This window comes from Panulirus ornatus, chromosome 1 (assembly GCF_036320965.1).
Source record: "Panulirus ornatus isolate Po-2019 chromosome 1, ASM3632096v1, whole genome shotgun sequence".
In the NCBI taxonomy this organism is placed as follows: domain Eukaryota; kingdom Metazoa; phylum Arthropoda; class Malacostraca; order Decapoda; family Palinuridae; genus Panulirus; species Panulirus ornatus.
In genome coordinates, this window is record NC_092224.1 from 3,221,873 (window position 1) to 3,239,460 (window position 17,588).

At 43.3% G+C, this 17,588-nt stretch overlaps 1 protein-coding gene across 1 annotated transcript in view; it reads left to right on the forward strand.

The window, feature by feature from the left end:
- The first annotated feature begins 1,677 nt into the window (after nt 1-1,677).
- Nucleotides 1,678-17,588, forward strand: part of LOC139754067 (uncharacterized) — a 243,765-nt gene continuing 227,854 nt past the window's right edge. Inside the window, exon 1 of the mRNA XM_071671236.1 lies at nt 1,678-3,500. Within this exon, the coding sequence (XP_071527337.1) occupies nt 3,446-3,500 (55 nt within the window). The 5' untranslated portion in view covers nt 1,678-3,445. The remainder of the gene's footprint in view (nt 3,501-17,588) is intronic.

Consider the following 17,588-nt stretch of genomic DNA (forward strand, 5'->3'; position numbering starts at 1 on the left):
GGATATTTGGTCAGGCACACAGGATACACACAGAAGCATTCTGTGTTCTCGATTCCAATCTCGGTGATTCTTGCAGTAACCAGCCACCGTGTGCCCCTGTCCAGTCCTTCAAGGGTTCACGCTCAGCTTAAGAAACGATAGGTTTTACCAACCCATGGCCCGTCTCTCAGCCCCAAAAGCAAACTGCAACATCTTCCACTTGATTGAATCACACACACACACACACACACACACACACACACATTATATATATATATATATATATATATATATATATATATATATATATATATATATATATATATATATAATCTGAGTGAGGCGAGGCACTGATGAGATGTTGCAGCAAGCAGCCGCCTGATCGGGTGCTGAGCGTTCAGTGCGCCTAGTAATCTCACGTGTCCCCACATTTTCTAGCTTCTAGGCGAGAATTCGGGCTTTCTCCTCCTTAGAAAGGTAAGAGCCAAGTATCTTGAAGTAGAGGTGGAAGAAATACAGCGACAAGAAGTGAAATCCCCAAAATGAAGCGGTAATCTGGAAGAGTAAAGAAAGAATATCATTCCCTCAAGATAGCCTTAGGCACACCACATGTCTGAGTGACCAGCTTATGATTATTTCACCTTTAGATTATCATATGCTTGTACTCACATTAAGCCTCAGCCGTGTAGCGTTTTTGAAAAACTATGGGGCGGGAGAAGAAGTCCATTCATACGTTTTTGCCGTCTCCGATGAACCAAACTTAGAGGAACAAATCCTCGCTTGCCTTCTTCCTTTGTTACATCTTTAAAAAGTGATACTGAGTAAATGAATGATGATCATTGATATAAAGTGCTGTAAAGCCATGAATAAATTATTCCCTATGGTATACTAAAACCTCATGATATATATCATATGTGCAACATGATGCAGCATACTCATACTGAATATCAATTTCGAGGATCTGGTGTTATTGCAGTTAATAAAGGCAGTGCGAATTACTAATTCTCACGGTCATGAGACTTGGGTTGTTTGTACATGACGTACGTTTGTGGTAACTTGAGGAAGTCACTTGTAGGTAGTGGTCACAGCTACGATTAGTGGACTGTGTAGGCCATCCCGGGAGTTTGTATACGTGTGTGCGTGTGTAAATCGCCGTGACTCGTATATACAAGCGTAGTACGTGGGGATTTCACCGAGTGGCATCCTGCCGCTAGTACCTGCTGTAGATATTCTGTCTGGACCATAACGGTTATCATGCATCGAGTGTGGTGGAGGTTTTGTGAAGTCCTCAATACGTGACGCATGGCTTACTCCACCAAGTGTCTACGTTACAACTTTTACTACAACTTTTAAAGTTGCCGTTTGTTTACTACTGAGTATGAATGAAGCGGATAAGAAGCGACGTTGTAGTCCCGTCTTTATCGTATTAGGTTTTACTAAACTATGACTCAAAGTTTTCAATATGTAAACATTGCTAGTTAAGGAGACACTACTGCTGGAGGATATACTCGACCTACATGAAGTAAGGTGAGTGTGGGGCAGGTGGAGAGTGCGGGTGAGGAGGTGGAGTGGGTGAATGTGGCGACCGTGGCTAGGGTAGGGGCGGGGCCTGGCAGCTCTAGCTTCTCGGTGGCTGCCGGTCATCGCTAGACCTGACTCACAACTTGTGTTTCTAACCCTTCTGGCCACCTTGTTACATGTGTAGCAGGAGGTACTGCTGTAGGAAAATGTCCTGAACCGCCTGTTTGTGGTGCAGGGGCTCTAGGGGCTGACAGTTTTTCATGACACGACAAATAAAATGTTGCCAAGTGATCATGATACACCGCGACAGTAGGCGGTCGGGTGGGTGTGTACGTGTGTGTGTGTATGTGTGTGTCGGAATGTGTGTGTGTGTGTGTGAGTGCGTTTGTGTGCTAGCCTGTGTTGCACATGTTGCATGATCAATACAGCCACAGAGAGCTGAGGATGGCTGCGGGCACGGTGTAGTGTGTTTAGCGGGTGCTGGTGTGGTAGGTCGGTGGCCCGTGTTGCATTGTAGGACTGGGTGTCAAGGAATGAAGACCTCTCTCTCGTGGTTCCCTCCCGCTGCCTCCTCCGCGGCTCCCGTTGCAAGCCTCCTACTACCTCATCTCCGGTGCTTCATGCTGACCAAGCCAACAAACAGTTCCGGAAGGTGAAGCCTGCCAGAGTGACTTGCACTAGTACTGGTGGCACTACTTCAGTACTTGTGTTGCCCTGTGTAGCAGTTGGTGCAGTGGACCTCCTATCAAACGTATGGCCGGAAATCCTTATCTAGTGCTTATCGTCGTTGGAGCGTTGCTCATTGACGGAGCATGTGTGAGGCCTGGCCGACACCACGGGCCTGCTGGCCTGTAGCGAGGCTCTCTGAATGATGGCAAGTGTTCAAACCAAGTTCCTTGCTCATCTGTAGTGCTTGAAGGGGTTGTGCAGACCTGATGTGCTAAGTAGTAAAAAGGCGGACTGTGTCACTGGAGGCGAAACAAACACTACTGAATGACATTGGTGACGGCATACCCATCTTCAAGTCGTGTTGCAGGTCATGTTGCACGTTGAAAATCATGGTACAAAGATTACATGGGTCCTTACAGACATAACCTCATATAATTACAAAATAATTTTCTTAACGCACACAAATCTGACCATATCTAAATATCAGGGAATCACCCGTGACCACTGTTAACAGATCCCGGACTCCGAAAGCAGGAGCTCGTGCCACCGTGAGGTTGAAGAGCATTACATCTTATTGTGTAAGGAAGTCAGGGACGTGCATCCTGACGACACCAGCGGCCGAGTAGCTCCCCGGGAGGGAAGCAAGTGACGTCTTACAGTGGCCGTGTTGTGCCTGATCCGGATATTGTTACTCTAACAGGAAGAAAAAGATCCTGGGCTTAGTGAACAGTCCTGCAAAAGATTTCTGCAGGTCTGTTGTGCTATAGAGGAGGTGGCAATGATTTACATAAGATTACCGTCTAGCTTGGTACAAAGCAGACTCAACCTCTGACTCCAACAACTACAAAAACCTCGAACTCTAGTAAATGCCTTGCACTTCAGTAGGCCAAATATATTTTGCTAAGGAGTATTTATAGATAATGTATTATATGATTCCAGTTTATGGAACAATAACTGATGCATATGAGTGAACATTAAGTGATTTATGACTTATGATGGAGTAACAGACAATTTTTACTTTGGTTATCGGTGGAAGAAAGAAGTGAGAGGACAGAGAAAAGTAAAGAAACGGAAAAGAACTTAAAGAACCAACAGATAAAAAGATAGAGAGAGAGAGAGAGAGAGAGAGAGAGAGAGAGAGAGAGAGAGAGAGAGAGAGAGAGAGAGAGAGAGGGAGGGACGGAGAGAGAGTGAGGAGGAGGAGGAGGAAAAGGAAGGTGGAGGACACGGCAGCAAAGAAGAGAGGAAGTGGGACGAACGAGTTGTCTCGCGTCCCATGGTTCGCTTCTTGCTGCTGGCGCGCAAGATGAAGGAAACTTTCATTATCAAAGGTAAGGAGACGTGTAGGTCGTCATGCATGTTGGATGGGTACTGACGTGTGGGTCGTCATGCATGTTGGATGGGTACTGACGTGTGGGTCGTCATGCATGTTGGATGGGTACTGACGTGTGGGTCGTCATGCATGTTGGATGGGTACTGACTTGTGGGTCGTCATGCATGTTGGATGGGTACTGACTTGTGGGTCGTCATGCATGTTGGATGGGTACTGACTTGTGGGTCGTCATGCATGTTGGATGGGTACTAACGTGTGGGTCGTCATGCATGTTAGGTGGGTACTGACCTGTGGATCGTGATGCATGTTAGGTGGGTACTGACCAGTGGGTCGTGATACACGTTAGGTGTGTACTAACCTGTGGATCGTGGTGCATGTTAGTTAGATACTCATGATGAACCCAATGATTTGATGAGAATGAGGTTAATACTTAACGACAAGGCTCTAGATTAATGAAAGGGATACTTTTGTTCTACGTAAGGGCTCAAGATGAGCATGGAACATAAAGAACAGGAGTACTCTGGTTCAACGTAAGAGGTCAGGATGAACAGCTTAAGGATTGTGACACACGTAGACTGTGAGGTGGAGGTTCCACAATTATGTGAGACAAAAAAATCAGTCTGAAAGGAATATTCCATGCAAGGAATACTCAATACAGACTTTAGGAATTGAATGAAAAAGGGAAAGATACAAACGAAGACTACAGTCCTTCGCGAGGGCCATGTATGCTGTGCGAGTATGTATGGTCTTAGCGTGATACTGAACACCTGCAGGTGTTCAGGATTCTTCAGCAGGTGGTTAAAATTCGACACTAACAACTTTAATGACCCTGGGAGTTGATGGTCTTCAAGCCCAGGTAACTTACGACCAAAATCGTGATCCGTGAGCAGTGTCAGCGAAGGCTGGAGAGGCTTGGGAAGGTGATGAGAGGTGAAGGCCATAGGAGGAAAGTAGCATCACGCTAGGCCAGGATATGAAGATAGGGTTCACCTCTCCGCCTGAGCCATACTTGTAAGTTTTATCAGTTATGTTAATAAGATTCACATGCAATGCTTTAGGAAGCGCTTGCTGACAGGACTTACATAATCCTGTCGTATCGTATTCAAACTTGGCTACAAAAGTGTTTCTGTGCTTCTACATTGCTGCGAGCACTGAGTTCATAATACTTTCTATGGCCATTTAATGTTAGCTGGGACAGAAAGACTAAACATAGTAGTGAGACTGAAAATGTTTGAGAGACATAGTGGTGATCAGCACTGGTTCCGTGGGTCAATAAAGTATCTTCATAACACGGGGATAATTGAACGAACACATCATCAAACTTCGTGTTTTTTGTTTTTTTTCAAGACGTCCGAAAGAAATTTAGGCTTTTAAAAGTAGACGAAGGCTTGGGAAGTGCTTTCATATTTCTTTAGAATTATGAGGATTGAGGAAAATTATATATAATCGTATATATGTAACATATAATCATATACATGAAACATGTAATTATATACATGTAATATATGATCTTATGGAGCTATTATAAAGATTGAACTGCTGTATGTATATTGTGCTGCCAACTTAAACATCTGTTCTATCACTTTTCCCTTCCAGTTTCTTGACTAAACTTACCATGCCGCCCACACTCAACATTATTGCATTGAGAACACACTGAAAGGCGCTTGTTACCGAGAGATTACATTATAATTATAAAAGAGACAAGATACAGATGCAGGCTAGGGCCCACATGTAGTCAGTACACAGACATGCATTAAGGCATGACATGACACTCTGGCCCATACACCTAATGGCAGTTATTGTAGTCTACAATTATCTTTAACGCCTGGAAAAGTAGCTTCAGATTTTTCGATTGATGGATGTAGCTTGACGTTGCCGGCCTTAATGACCCTGGTAGTCAAGTAATCAACCAACCCTACATGATCTAGTAGGGATGGTGTTGAGGGAACTCAGCCTATAATACGAGTTTCATGATACACTGTTATGTTGTCTGTTTCATGATACACTGTTATGTTGTCTGTTTCATGATACACTGCCATGTTGTCTGTTTCATGATGCACTGCTATGTTGTCTATTTCATGATACACTGCTATGTTGTCTGTTTCATGATACACTGCTATGTTGTCTATTTCATGATACACTGCTATGTTGTCTGTTTCATGATACACTGCTATGTTGTCTGTTTCATGATACACTGCTATGTTGTCTGTTTCATGATACACTGCTATGTTGTCTGTTTCATGATACACTGCTATGTTGTCTGTTTCATGATACACTGCTATGTTGTCTGTTTCATGATACACTGCTGTGTTGTCTATTTCATGATACACTGCTATGTTGTCTGTTTCATGATACACTGCTATGTTGTCTGTTTCATGATACACTGCTATGTTGTCTGTTTCATGATACACTGCTATATTGTCTATTTCATGATACACTGCTATGTTGTCTGTTTCATGCAGTACTTTGGAGATGGCTTAATTGTATTGGTATTTGATGATTCATTATGATGATACTGATGTGATGATGACTTGTGATACTGATGTGATGATGACTCGTGGTACTGATGTGATGATGACTTGTGATACTGATGTGATGATGACTCGTGGTACTGATGTGATGATGACTCGTGGTACTGATGTGATGATGACTCGTGCTACTGATGTGATGATGACTTGTGATACTGATGTGATGATGACTCGTGCTACTGATGTGATGATGACTTGTGATACTGATGTGATGATGACTCGTGATACTGATGTGATGATGTTTCGTGCTACTGATGTGATGATGACTCGTGCTACTGATGTGATGATGACTTGTGATACTGATGTGATGATGTTTCGTGCTACTGATGTGATGATGACTTGTGATACTGATGTGATGATGTTTCGTGCTACTGATGTGATGATGACTTGTGATACTGATGTGATGATGTTTCGTGCTACTGATGTGATGATGACTCGTGCTACTGATGTGATGATGACTCGTGCTACTGATGTGATGATGACTCGTGCTACTGATGTGATGATGACTCGTGCTACTGATGTGATGATGACTCGTGCTACTGATGTGATGATGACTCGTGCTACTGATGTGATGATGACTTGTGCTACTGATGTGATGATGACTTGTGCTACTGATGTGATGATGACTTGTGCTACTGATGTGATGATGACTTGTGCTACTGATGTGATGATGACTCGTGGTACTGATGTGATGATGTTTCGTGCTACTAATGTGATGATGACTTGTGCTACTGATGTGATGATGACTTGTGCTACTGATGTGATGATGACTCGTGCTACTGATGTGATGATGACTTGTGCTACTGATGTGATGATGACTTGTGCTACTGATGTGATGATGACTTGTGCTACTAATGTGATGATGACTTGTGCTACTGATGTGATGATGACTCATGCTACTGATGTGATGATGACTCATGCTGCTGATGTGATGATGACTTGTGCTACTGATATGATGATGACTCGTGCTACTGATGTGATGATGATTCATGCTACTGATGTGATGATGACTTTTGCTACTGATGTGATGATGACTCATGCTACTGATGTGATGATGACTCATGCTACTGATGTGATGATGGCTCGTGCTACTGATGTGATGATGACTCATGCTACTGATGTGATGATGACTTGTGCTACTGATGTGATGATGACTCGTGCTACTGATGTGATGATGACTTGTGCTACTGATGTGATGATGACTTGTGCTACTGATGTGATGATGACTTGTGCTACTGATGTGATGACGACTCATGCTACTGATGTGATGATGACTCATGCTACTGATGTGATGATGACTTGTGCTACTGATGTGATGACGACTCATGCTACTGATGTGATGATGACTTGTACTACTGATGTGATGATAACTTGTGGGTAGCTACTTCACTCCTATATTCTTACGTTTTTCACCATTTTTTTCAATGATTTACAACGTCCTGAGATTTCTCATTATCATTACTGTGTATTTACGTGTGGGTCGTGATGCATGTTAGGTGGGTACTGACGTGTGGGTCGTGATGCATGTTAGGTGGGTACTGACGTGTGGGTCGTGATGCATGTTATGTGGGTACTGACGTGTGGGTCGTGGTGCATGTTAGGTGGGTACTGACGTGTGGGTCGTGATGCATGTTAGGTGGGTACTGACGTGTGGGTCGTGATGCATGTTAGGTGGGTACTGACGTGTGGGTCGTGATGCATGTTATGTGGGTACTGACGTGTGGGTCGTGGTGCATGTTAGGTGGGTACTGACGTGTGGGTCGTGATGCATGTTAGGTGGGTACTGACGTGTGGGTCGTGATGCATGTTAGGTGGGTACTGACGTGTGGGTCGTGATGCATGTTAGGTGGGTACTGACGTGTGGGTCGTGATGCATGTTAGGTGGGTACTGACGTGTGGGTCGTGATGCATGTTATGTGGGTACTGACGTGTGGGTCGTGGTGCATGTTAGGTGGGTACTGACGTGTGGGTCGTGATGCATGTTAGGTGGGTACTGACGTGTGGGTCGTGATGCATGTTAGGTGGGTACTGACGTGTGGGTCGTGATGCATGTTAGGTGGGTACTGACGTGTGGGTCGTGGTGCATGTTAGGTGGGTACTGACGTGTGGGTCGTGATGCATGTTAGGTGGGTACTGACGTGTGGGTCGTGATGCATGTTAGGTGGGTACTGACGTGTGGGTCGTGATGCATGTTAGGTGGGTACTGACGTGTGGGTCGTGGTGCATGTTACATGGGTAGTAACCTAAATATAAGTTCTGCATCTATGTGTTGTACTTGAGTCTGTGATTATATTAGTGGCAACGTACCAGGTACCAGAGGGAAGAAAAAGATCTACGTTATCGTTGTCGTTTATACGTTTATTTCTAGCGCTTTTAGCGAAGGAGAGAGAGAGAGAGAGAGAGAGAGAGAGAGAGAGAGAGAGAGAGAGAGAGAGAGAGAGAGAGAGAGAGAGAGAGAGAGAGAGAGAGATTTAAAAGGTGATGAGTCAGAAATTCTGAACCTCTCTTGAGGGAGTGGAAGAAGGCTTTACACAGAGAGTGTGGATGTATGTTAGTGTTCTGAGGTGATCATGAGTTGATCTAGAAGTGAGGTGCGTTCCGCTTGGCCGCAGTCTAATGTACTGATGTTAGGAAGTCAGGTATCCTCTTTGCATACGACAATTGGTAAAATATATGCCATGTTCATGACAACTTGTGAATCATGCTGTTCGGTCATGACATGTTGTTTCTTACTTTGTGCTCATGACAGGTTGTAAGTCATGATCTGGGCTCATGACAGATTGTGAGTCACCCTACGTGCTCATGACAGGTTGTTCCTCATAGTCTGTGCTCATTACGGATTGTGAGTCACCCTAAATGCTCGTGACAAGGTGTGTCCCATGATCTGTGTTCATGATCTGTGTTCATGATCTGTGTTCATGACAAGACATATGTCATACATTTATGGTCATGTCGGGCAAAATGTCTTGGTGTTACGCCCATGCCAGTTCATGCATCTTGCTCTAAATTTCATGTCATGTGCTCTACTGCCATGTTGGACGACAAAGGCCATGTCACTTACACACACACACACACACACACACACACACCACACACACACACACATACACAAACCACTGGGAATCTTGTTCTTCAAGTTCCATGTGAATGAATTTCCGGGAATGGACTCATACCTAAATATGTTTGCAGATGATATCAAGGTCATGAAGGAGGTAAGGGTCAGGAGGACTACATCATCTTACAAGTGAACGTAGAAAAATTCCGAAGTTGACGTAATACATAATTGGTGTAATTCTGCCAGAGTAATTATATATATGATAGAGTGGAAGGGACACGGGGAAAGAAGGACCAATATGAATATCATCGAACAGGATATAAATTTCAGGAATCTGTTTGTGAGAGACTTGGTGGTCGACATTGTACTGGTGAATATGAGAATTGCATTCAGGTGTTGTACATGGATTAGGAAATATTCAGCAAACATTTCGCAGTTTTTTGGGCCAAAACTAGAATATATTTTATGGGCTTGGTCACCGTACTTAAAGAAGTGCAAAGTAATAACAAATAGGACCTTGGGGTAGGAGAACAAAGATGTTACCAGAATTAAGAGACCTGAGTTGAAATGAAAGGTTGGAGGCTTAACATTAGACCCACATGAAAATGAGAAGAGAAAAGGTGATTTGATCATAATCTTCAAGTTATCAAACCTGTGAATAGTTCTTCCAAAGAAGAAACTTAAAGACATAAATAAGATCTCTTATAGTATGAGAGAGGTGGATGAATGGAATGAACTGAGTTGTGAAACTGTGAATGCGGACAGCATACATGAGTATAGAAAGCTGTAAGATAGTAGAGAAAGTTCAGGAGATGGGGCTCCACGAGTTCCCAGAGAAAGGTTGGTTCATCAGACAAAAGAGAATACAGATGTGCTGTGGAAAACGTATAGCAGTCAGGCAGCTGATGAAAGACAAGGGAAGCAAGGATTCGATAAGCTTCATTTCTTTATATACTTCCCACATGTTGCGCTACGGGCAAGGGCCATTACAAGGGCTCGGCGAACTTGAGGGCACGCACTTACTACAGATGATTAAAGCTGGTGGTCATCGATGAGTTCTATGGGCTTTTAAAGAATGAAAGAGTCGAGTAAAATGAAATAAAGAAGCAAGAACACATTCATAACTATGAAAGAAATGCTGCGGACGAATCAAAGGATAATGCTAAACTTGATCATAGATCTATCAGGAACACTCTTCGTCACAGATCAGATAATCAGACAAAGGAACTTAGATGGTAGAGTCATTGAGAGGAAAACGCATGTGACGAGCAAGATTTTCTAAATCTCAAAGTGTATTCAACATCGAGGACTCATAATCTATAGTCCTGCTTAACTGGACTGGGGTGAGGCTCATGAAGGAAATGACATTTATAAAAATTATGAATAAGACCCGCACACGTTGGTTGACCAAACAGTACCCTCAAAATATGTACTTAAAGAATGACTAGAAAGTCTGGCTGGAATATTTTCGTAAGAGCTATTCCGAAAAGGGATTTCCACCAAGTGCTTGTAATTAAAGCTGGATTAATCTACAGCTCTATGTTATTAACCGACATTTTAACAAACATATAGAAGAAAAGTAAGGAAATAGGTAATAAATTTCTGGCAAAATGAAGGTGAGAATGGGAAACAACACGGGTTCACAGGAAAGAGGTCTTGTGTAGCTTATCATCTGGGATTTCACGAAGAGATAAAACAATATCCTGAAGTTGAATGTGCAGATTATGTATTTGGAAATTCTGGAATCATTTCTTGTGCTGTACGTCACAATATCTTATTTCAAAAAGACGGAGTCAACTTTCTACTGACTGGAAAATAGTAAAGCAGTAAAGAACGCATGTAAGATGAATCCCTCCTCCGCCAGACTGAGTGAAAGTAACAAGTGGAGTCCACCAGGGTCTCAGTACTGGCACCATCGTTATTTCTGTTCCATGACGATACTTCGCCTGAGAGACTTCATTGATCTCGGAGTATGTGCACGGATGATGACAGACTCATGACACAGCTACAGAATGTTCATGTATAGAAACTTTCAGAAAGATCTTAACAGTAGCTGTAGTTAGGAAAAAATGGCTGATGATGTGGAAAGAGTCAAAAAACAGACTAGATGTTGATAGATACCTAGAGTAACAAGCTACAAAAATGAGAGTGTGAAATGTCGTAGTAAATGGACATTATGGCTGACCTCATCCTGGAGAATCATATCAAAAGGGATGCGAGGGATACATATCATATCTTCGCCAGCATCAAAGGAGAATATTAACATATAGAAAGAGAAAGTCAAGAGGGCATTCGTAACGTATGGCCAAACTAAGGTGAAGTTTGCATCCCCAGCCAAGTTTCCCTACTTGAAGAAACACAGAGACCTACTAAAGGAGGTCCAATGATATGGGACAATAACGGTGCAAAGATTGATGAGATAGGAGTTGTGGTGAAAGGAAAGAAACCCTTAAACTGCCAACACTGGACGTAATGGGGTTAAGGGGACATGATGACCAACTTTAACCCTTGATCATGACGGTGCGACCCTTGAGCATCAAGGCATGACCCTTGGGTGTGATTATGCGATATTTAACTTAACCCTTAAGGACCGGAACATTATACTAAAGGGTCGTACTGTCGTGCTTAAGGGCTGTACTACTATGCTCAAGGGGTTAATATTTACCAGCTCTTCAGGTCAAAACTGGAAACTGAGCAAGAGAAGAGTCAAGAGGGACGCTAGTGTAGTAGTTAACTCTTGGAACAAGATCTCTGTAAACAAAGTAAATCTATAAAGGAATGGAAGAACTCAGAGGCAGGATTGACACAAGTATACGGTTAAGGTGTGGATGGGGCCACACGGAAAATTAATCACCCTATTTAATTCGAGCTAGAGCGGCATTCGTTCATTAATTGAGAATTATCGTTGTGTGTGTCTTCGAGGTAGTCCAATGTGGTACTCGTCTCAGAGGGATATGTTGCTGTTTATTTTATTCGCTTGGAGCAGTTTTGTGAACCATGAGATGGGTCATCATACTGATTTGGAGCAGTTTTATGAACCATTAATTTGTTCATCATATTGATTTGGAGCAGTTTTGTGAAAGCAGAACCATTACTTTGCTCATCATCTACTTTGACAAAAACGGTTGACTTATTCCTGTACAGGATGTACCTGACTGACCCAGCTACGGTGACTGTTCTCTGACGTCATCAGTTCCAGCGGTGCATGCTTGTAAGTAGCCACCCACAGTCGTGGTTGTATCTTGATAGTGTACTTCAGCCTAACGTGACCTCAGTTCACTTACGTGTGGACAGGCATTTCACCCACACGAGAAAACATGATTTCCACCTGACCTTCATGTTCAGTTTTCAAATGGAGTTATAATACAACAGCTCACTGTAGGCTGTGTGTGTGTGTGTGTGTGTGTGTGTGTGTGTGTGTGTGTGTGTGTGTGTGTGTGTGTGTCAAATAGGTGATCAGTTAAATAGATAAAGAACGGTTTGTTGAATCTAGGCAGTTAGAAATACCCAGTTGTGGTATTAAAGATATCACAGAACTGGGAGGCCATAATGGTAACTTTAACTCATCATAAAAGAGCTTAAGATCAAGGTGGGCTAGATGTTTCCACACTGGATAAGCACGTGAGTGAGGTACAATTACATAATCAGTGTGGCAGATATACAGGAGGGTTTACGGAGCAGATATTATGGTTTATACGTTAAGAATTTAGTGACAATTAGTCGACATTAGATGATGAAAAGTTTCAGGTGACTTGAATAACTTAAGTAACTTCTTTCCTAACTATCCTTGGGTATATTACCGTCTCTTATGTGGTGATGCTTCTGTCTCCACCAAACGCACAACAGAGGCTATTGTTGAGGGAAGGGAAGCATTTATCCCTTCTTCCTCCAGGACTCTTCCTCCAGTCCATGGTTCAACCGTTCCTGTTTTGAGGCCAATCAGGCAAGTATCAGGCATATCGGGCTTGGAAAAACTCTCCTTCTTCTGACTTCCATTCAACTTTTATCACTGCCCGTAATCATTGCATGTACGTTATCTGTGAGGCAAAGCATCATCCACTGATAGGTTTTCCTGGTCTCTAGCTAAAGGTATCTTTTACAACTTCTGTCGCTTTACCTTTCCTTCACTTTTCCGTTCTGACGGTACTATAAATGTCTCTCCCATTGACAAAGCAACTCTCTTTGGTTCCCGTTTCTCCTCTAAGTTCAACTTGGATGACTCTGACACTCATTCACTCCCTGATGATCCTTCAACTAATCCTATGTCTCTTCCTGTAATATCTTTTATGACTGTCGGAAGGATTATGGTCCTGACGACATCCATCTCTATGCGCTGAAGGAATGTGCCTCTGAACTTGCGCTGCGCTTGTTCGTCTGTTCCATTTCTGTTTAAAAACCAGAAAATTTCCTTCTTGGAAGCATGCGTTGATGTATCCCATCTCCAAGAAGGGTGACTGTTCCGACCCTTCTAACGAGCGTCCTGCTGCCTTTAACATCAACCATTTCCAGTCTGTAAGTAACTCCCCAGCTACCATAGCCTTAAACACCTTGAATCTCACAGTCTTCACTCTAATCACCAGTATGGCTTCTGTAAGGCTAGATCCACTGGTGATATTCTATCCTATCTCACTAACGTCTGGTCATCATCCCCTCAAGATTCTGGGGAATCTTATGTAGTTGCCCTTGACATATCCAAAGCTTTGGAAAGAGTGTGACATAGGGGTCTTATCTCTAAGCTCTCCTCTTTTGGTTTCCCTCCCTCACCATTTTCTCTACATCCAGCCTCCTCTTCAGCTGATCTGTCTCTGTGGTTGTTGATGGATCAGCCTCTCCCTTTCTCCATCATCAGCGGTGTCCCTCAAGGTTCTGTCCTGTCCTCTACACTTTTCTCCTCTTATCAATGATTTCCTATCTTACACAAATAACCAGATGCATTCACACGCATTCATGCTCGATCTTCATCTCGTCTTGACACAGCTTCCTCAATGACAGGATGTCTCAGAGGGGTAGACGAAAGCAGGTTAAGTTTAATGCCTTCAAGACCAGTTTCTTAGAACCCCTCTCTATCGAAAATTCCTAACAACTTTCTTCTCTCCTTTGACGGTTCTGCAATTCCACTTCTTTTCTCAATTAACATACTTGGTATCACTGTAATATCCGCTCTAGGAAGGCCAACATTACGGAAATAGCTAAGTTTGCCTGTAAGAAACTGTGTCCTGTTTAGGTGCCGAAAGTTAATTTCTTCCGAACAGTTACTCCGTTTACACAAGGGATTAAGGGATTGATTCGTCCTCGTATGGGGTACTACTTTGCATCCTTACTTGACAGAGTTGAGTCGAAAGCGGATTTTGTATGACGCTCACACTGGTAGGTAAAGGAACGTTCTTATATCTGTCTGTATGAACTCGGATGCGTATAACCCGATCGTGGTGACGAACGGAGGTCTGTGGTGGAAGGGTGTCGGGGAGAGAGAGAGAGAGAGAGAGAGAGAGAGAGAGAGAGAGAGAGAGAGAGAGAGAGAGAGAGAGAGAGAGAGAGAGAGGAGGAGGAGGAGGAGGAGGAGGAGAAGGAGGAGAAAGGAGGTCTCTGTGACGGGGATTTCAGTAATGTGTTGCCAAACTGCCGTGTGAGCTGCTGGTGTTGGTTGGAGAGGGTGGACAAATTCAGTGAGATGAGGGCCGCTTGGTAGGTGGTGTAAGATGCGCCCAGGATAACTCTGCATACCCTTTCCTGCACTATTTCTAGCTGGTTCCTTCCTCTACGTGGATGTAATTGAAGAGGCCCAGGCTTGGGAGGTGTGTTTATCATACAACTTTTGAAAGTTTTATGCGCTGTCAGCATTCAGTTTCAATTAGTTTATTCATCCACTTCCCTGACACAATAGATATACTTCGTTATATCTTCTCCAAGCAGTTTTGTGCTATCTGCAAGCTATGAGATCTTGTTTTTAAAAATTTGTATCTTGCGAAGAACTGTTCATTGTTTCCATCATCATACTGATTTAGAAATTTGAGGGTAACTCAGCTTTCTTAATTCTGGTACAATATTTTGTACCTTCCTCTGGGTCTTCTCTGTGAGTTTCTGTGCTTCTTTAAATGCTCTGACCAAACCTGAGAAGCATATTCTAGTTCTGGCCTTAAATCATATTAACTAAGTTTGCTGAATAATTCTACTAATGCGCACTTTGAATGTTGTTCTAATATTGATCAGCAGACAGTTTGTTTCCTTGACAGTTGTGCTAAGATGCATCTCTAGTGGCCAGATCCCTGCTGCTTTCTCCTTGATCGATGATATTCACTTGAGTCTCTCTCTCTCTCTCTCTCTCTCTCTCTCTCTCTCTCTCTCTCTCTCTCTCTCTCTCTCTCTCTCTCTCTCTCTCTCTCTCTCTCTCTCTCTCTCTCAGTGTGGCTCATCCTTATTCCTTGGCATCTGCTCGTGATGTGCCTCACGTATCGGACCTACTTTAGAGTTTGTGCGTGTGTATGTGTGTGTGTGTGTGTGTGTGTGTGTGTGTGTGTGTGTGTGTGTGTGTGTGTGTGTGTGAATGTGTGTGGCGAGCGAGAGAGAGTACTTACCCACCTCCCTACCTATCTATGAGGAACTACGATGGGATTTTACCCGTTAGGAGGGCTAGCGCGTAAAGATAGATAGATAAATAGATAGATGGATAGAGAGAGAGAGAGAGAGAGAGAGAGAGAGAGAGAGAGAGAGAGAGAGAGAGAGAGAGAGAGAGAGCAGTCGTGTTCCCTGTATTAGGCCTACTGCTGAATCTTCGTGCATATGTTGATAAGTTACTCAGCCTTTGTTTACCTAAACAGCCATGGCTGACCCCCAGCTGCGGTCGATGGCCACCTAGTTTTATGTCTATTTTCCCCTGACTCATATTCGTCGGATTCATATTCCTGACTCATTTTCTTATGACTCATATTCCTCTGACTTACGTTCCTTTGATACATGCTTCCGATTCATGTTCCACTGACTCAGCTTCATCGGGTTCAGGCTCCACCTGGCTCATGTTTTCGGACACGTTTCCCTGACGTATGTCCGTTGGACTCATGTTTGTCAGATTTATGTTCCCCTGACCCATTGTTCCTCTGACTCATATTCCTCCGACTCATGCTCACTTGGCTCATGTTCCTTTGATTCATGTTATAACTCATGTCCCTTTGACTCATGTTCTTTTGACGCTCGGCTGACTCACATTTCTTCGACGCATATCCCTTTGACTTATGTATGTGTGACCCACGTTACTTTGACTCATGTTCCTTTGATTCATGTTCCTGTGACTCATGTTCCTTTGTCTTTATGTTCTTTGACTCAGTTGGTTTGTTTATGTTGTTGTTTCTTCAACTTTAACAGTGTTGTGGTCTGATCTTGAAACATTGTTGCACGTTTTCTTCGCAAAAAAAGAAAAAAATATTCTTGTCAGTCTTGTATTTTTCGTGTTCAGCACGATGCTAGTTTTGTTCTTTTTACTTCACCCTAATGCTGGAATAGTTACAGGGTTGGTATACAACTCCTGGATAGTTTTGAGGGTCACTAGCCACCATAGGCTAGTTTAGAGGGTCGGTAGCTACTTGTAGGCTAGTTTGGAGGTTGTTAGTCATCATAGGCTAGTTTGGAGGGTCAGTAGCCACCAACAGGCTAGGTTGGAGGGTCGATAACCACCAGTAGACTAGTTTAGAGGGTCGTTAGCCATTAGTAGAATAGTTTGGAGAGTTGGAAACCACCAGTAGGTTAGTTTGGAGGGTTGGTAGCCACCAGTAGGCTAGTTTGGAGAGTTGGAAACCACCAGTAGGCTAGTTTGGAGGGTCGGTAGCCACCAGTAAGCTAGTTTGGAGGGTCGGTAGCCACCAATAAGCTAGTTTAGAGGGTCGGTAGCCACCTGTTGGTTACACGCAGTTTACAGGGTTGATAGACAATTGTTGAATGATATGGAAGGCCAGTAAGCTAATTGCTACCTAGTTCAGGGCATCGATAACCAACTGTTGGTTACATATAGTTAGGAAGGTTGACAGCCAAGTGTTGGACAGTTGGGTAAGCCGATTTTTGCTTAGTCTGGATGCTGGCAAACAACTGTTGCCCGTTGTAGAGGCTCGGTAACCAACAGTAGACTGGTTTGGAGGGTAACTTGTCTGTATTAATCAGGATCAGAGAGAAGGTAGCTAACTGGTGCCTATTTTGAAGTCTGGGTAACCTACCAACCACTGGCTAACTTTGAGGGTTGGTAACATAAAGTAAGCTAATTTGGATGGTTGGTAGCCAACTTTTGAGTAGTTTGAGTCTTGGTAGACAACAGTAGGTTAGGTTGGAGGATTTATAGCCAAAAGTAGGCTAGAGTAGAGGTTTAAAAGCCTCCTCATGACTCAGTCATTTATTATATTCATAAAACTTATGGATTTTAGTCTCTCTCTCTCTCTCTCTCTCTCTCTCTCTCTCTCTCTCTCTCTCTCTCTCTCTCTCTCTCTCTCTCTCTCTCTCTCTCTCTCTCTCTCTCTCTCTA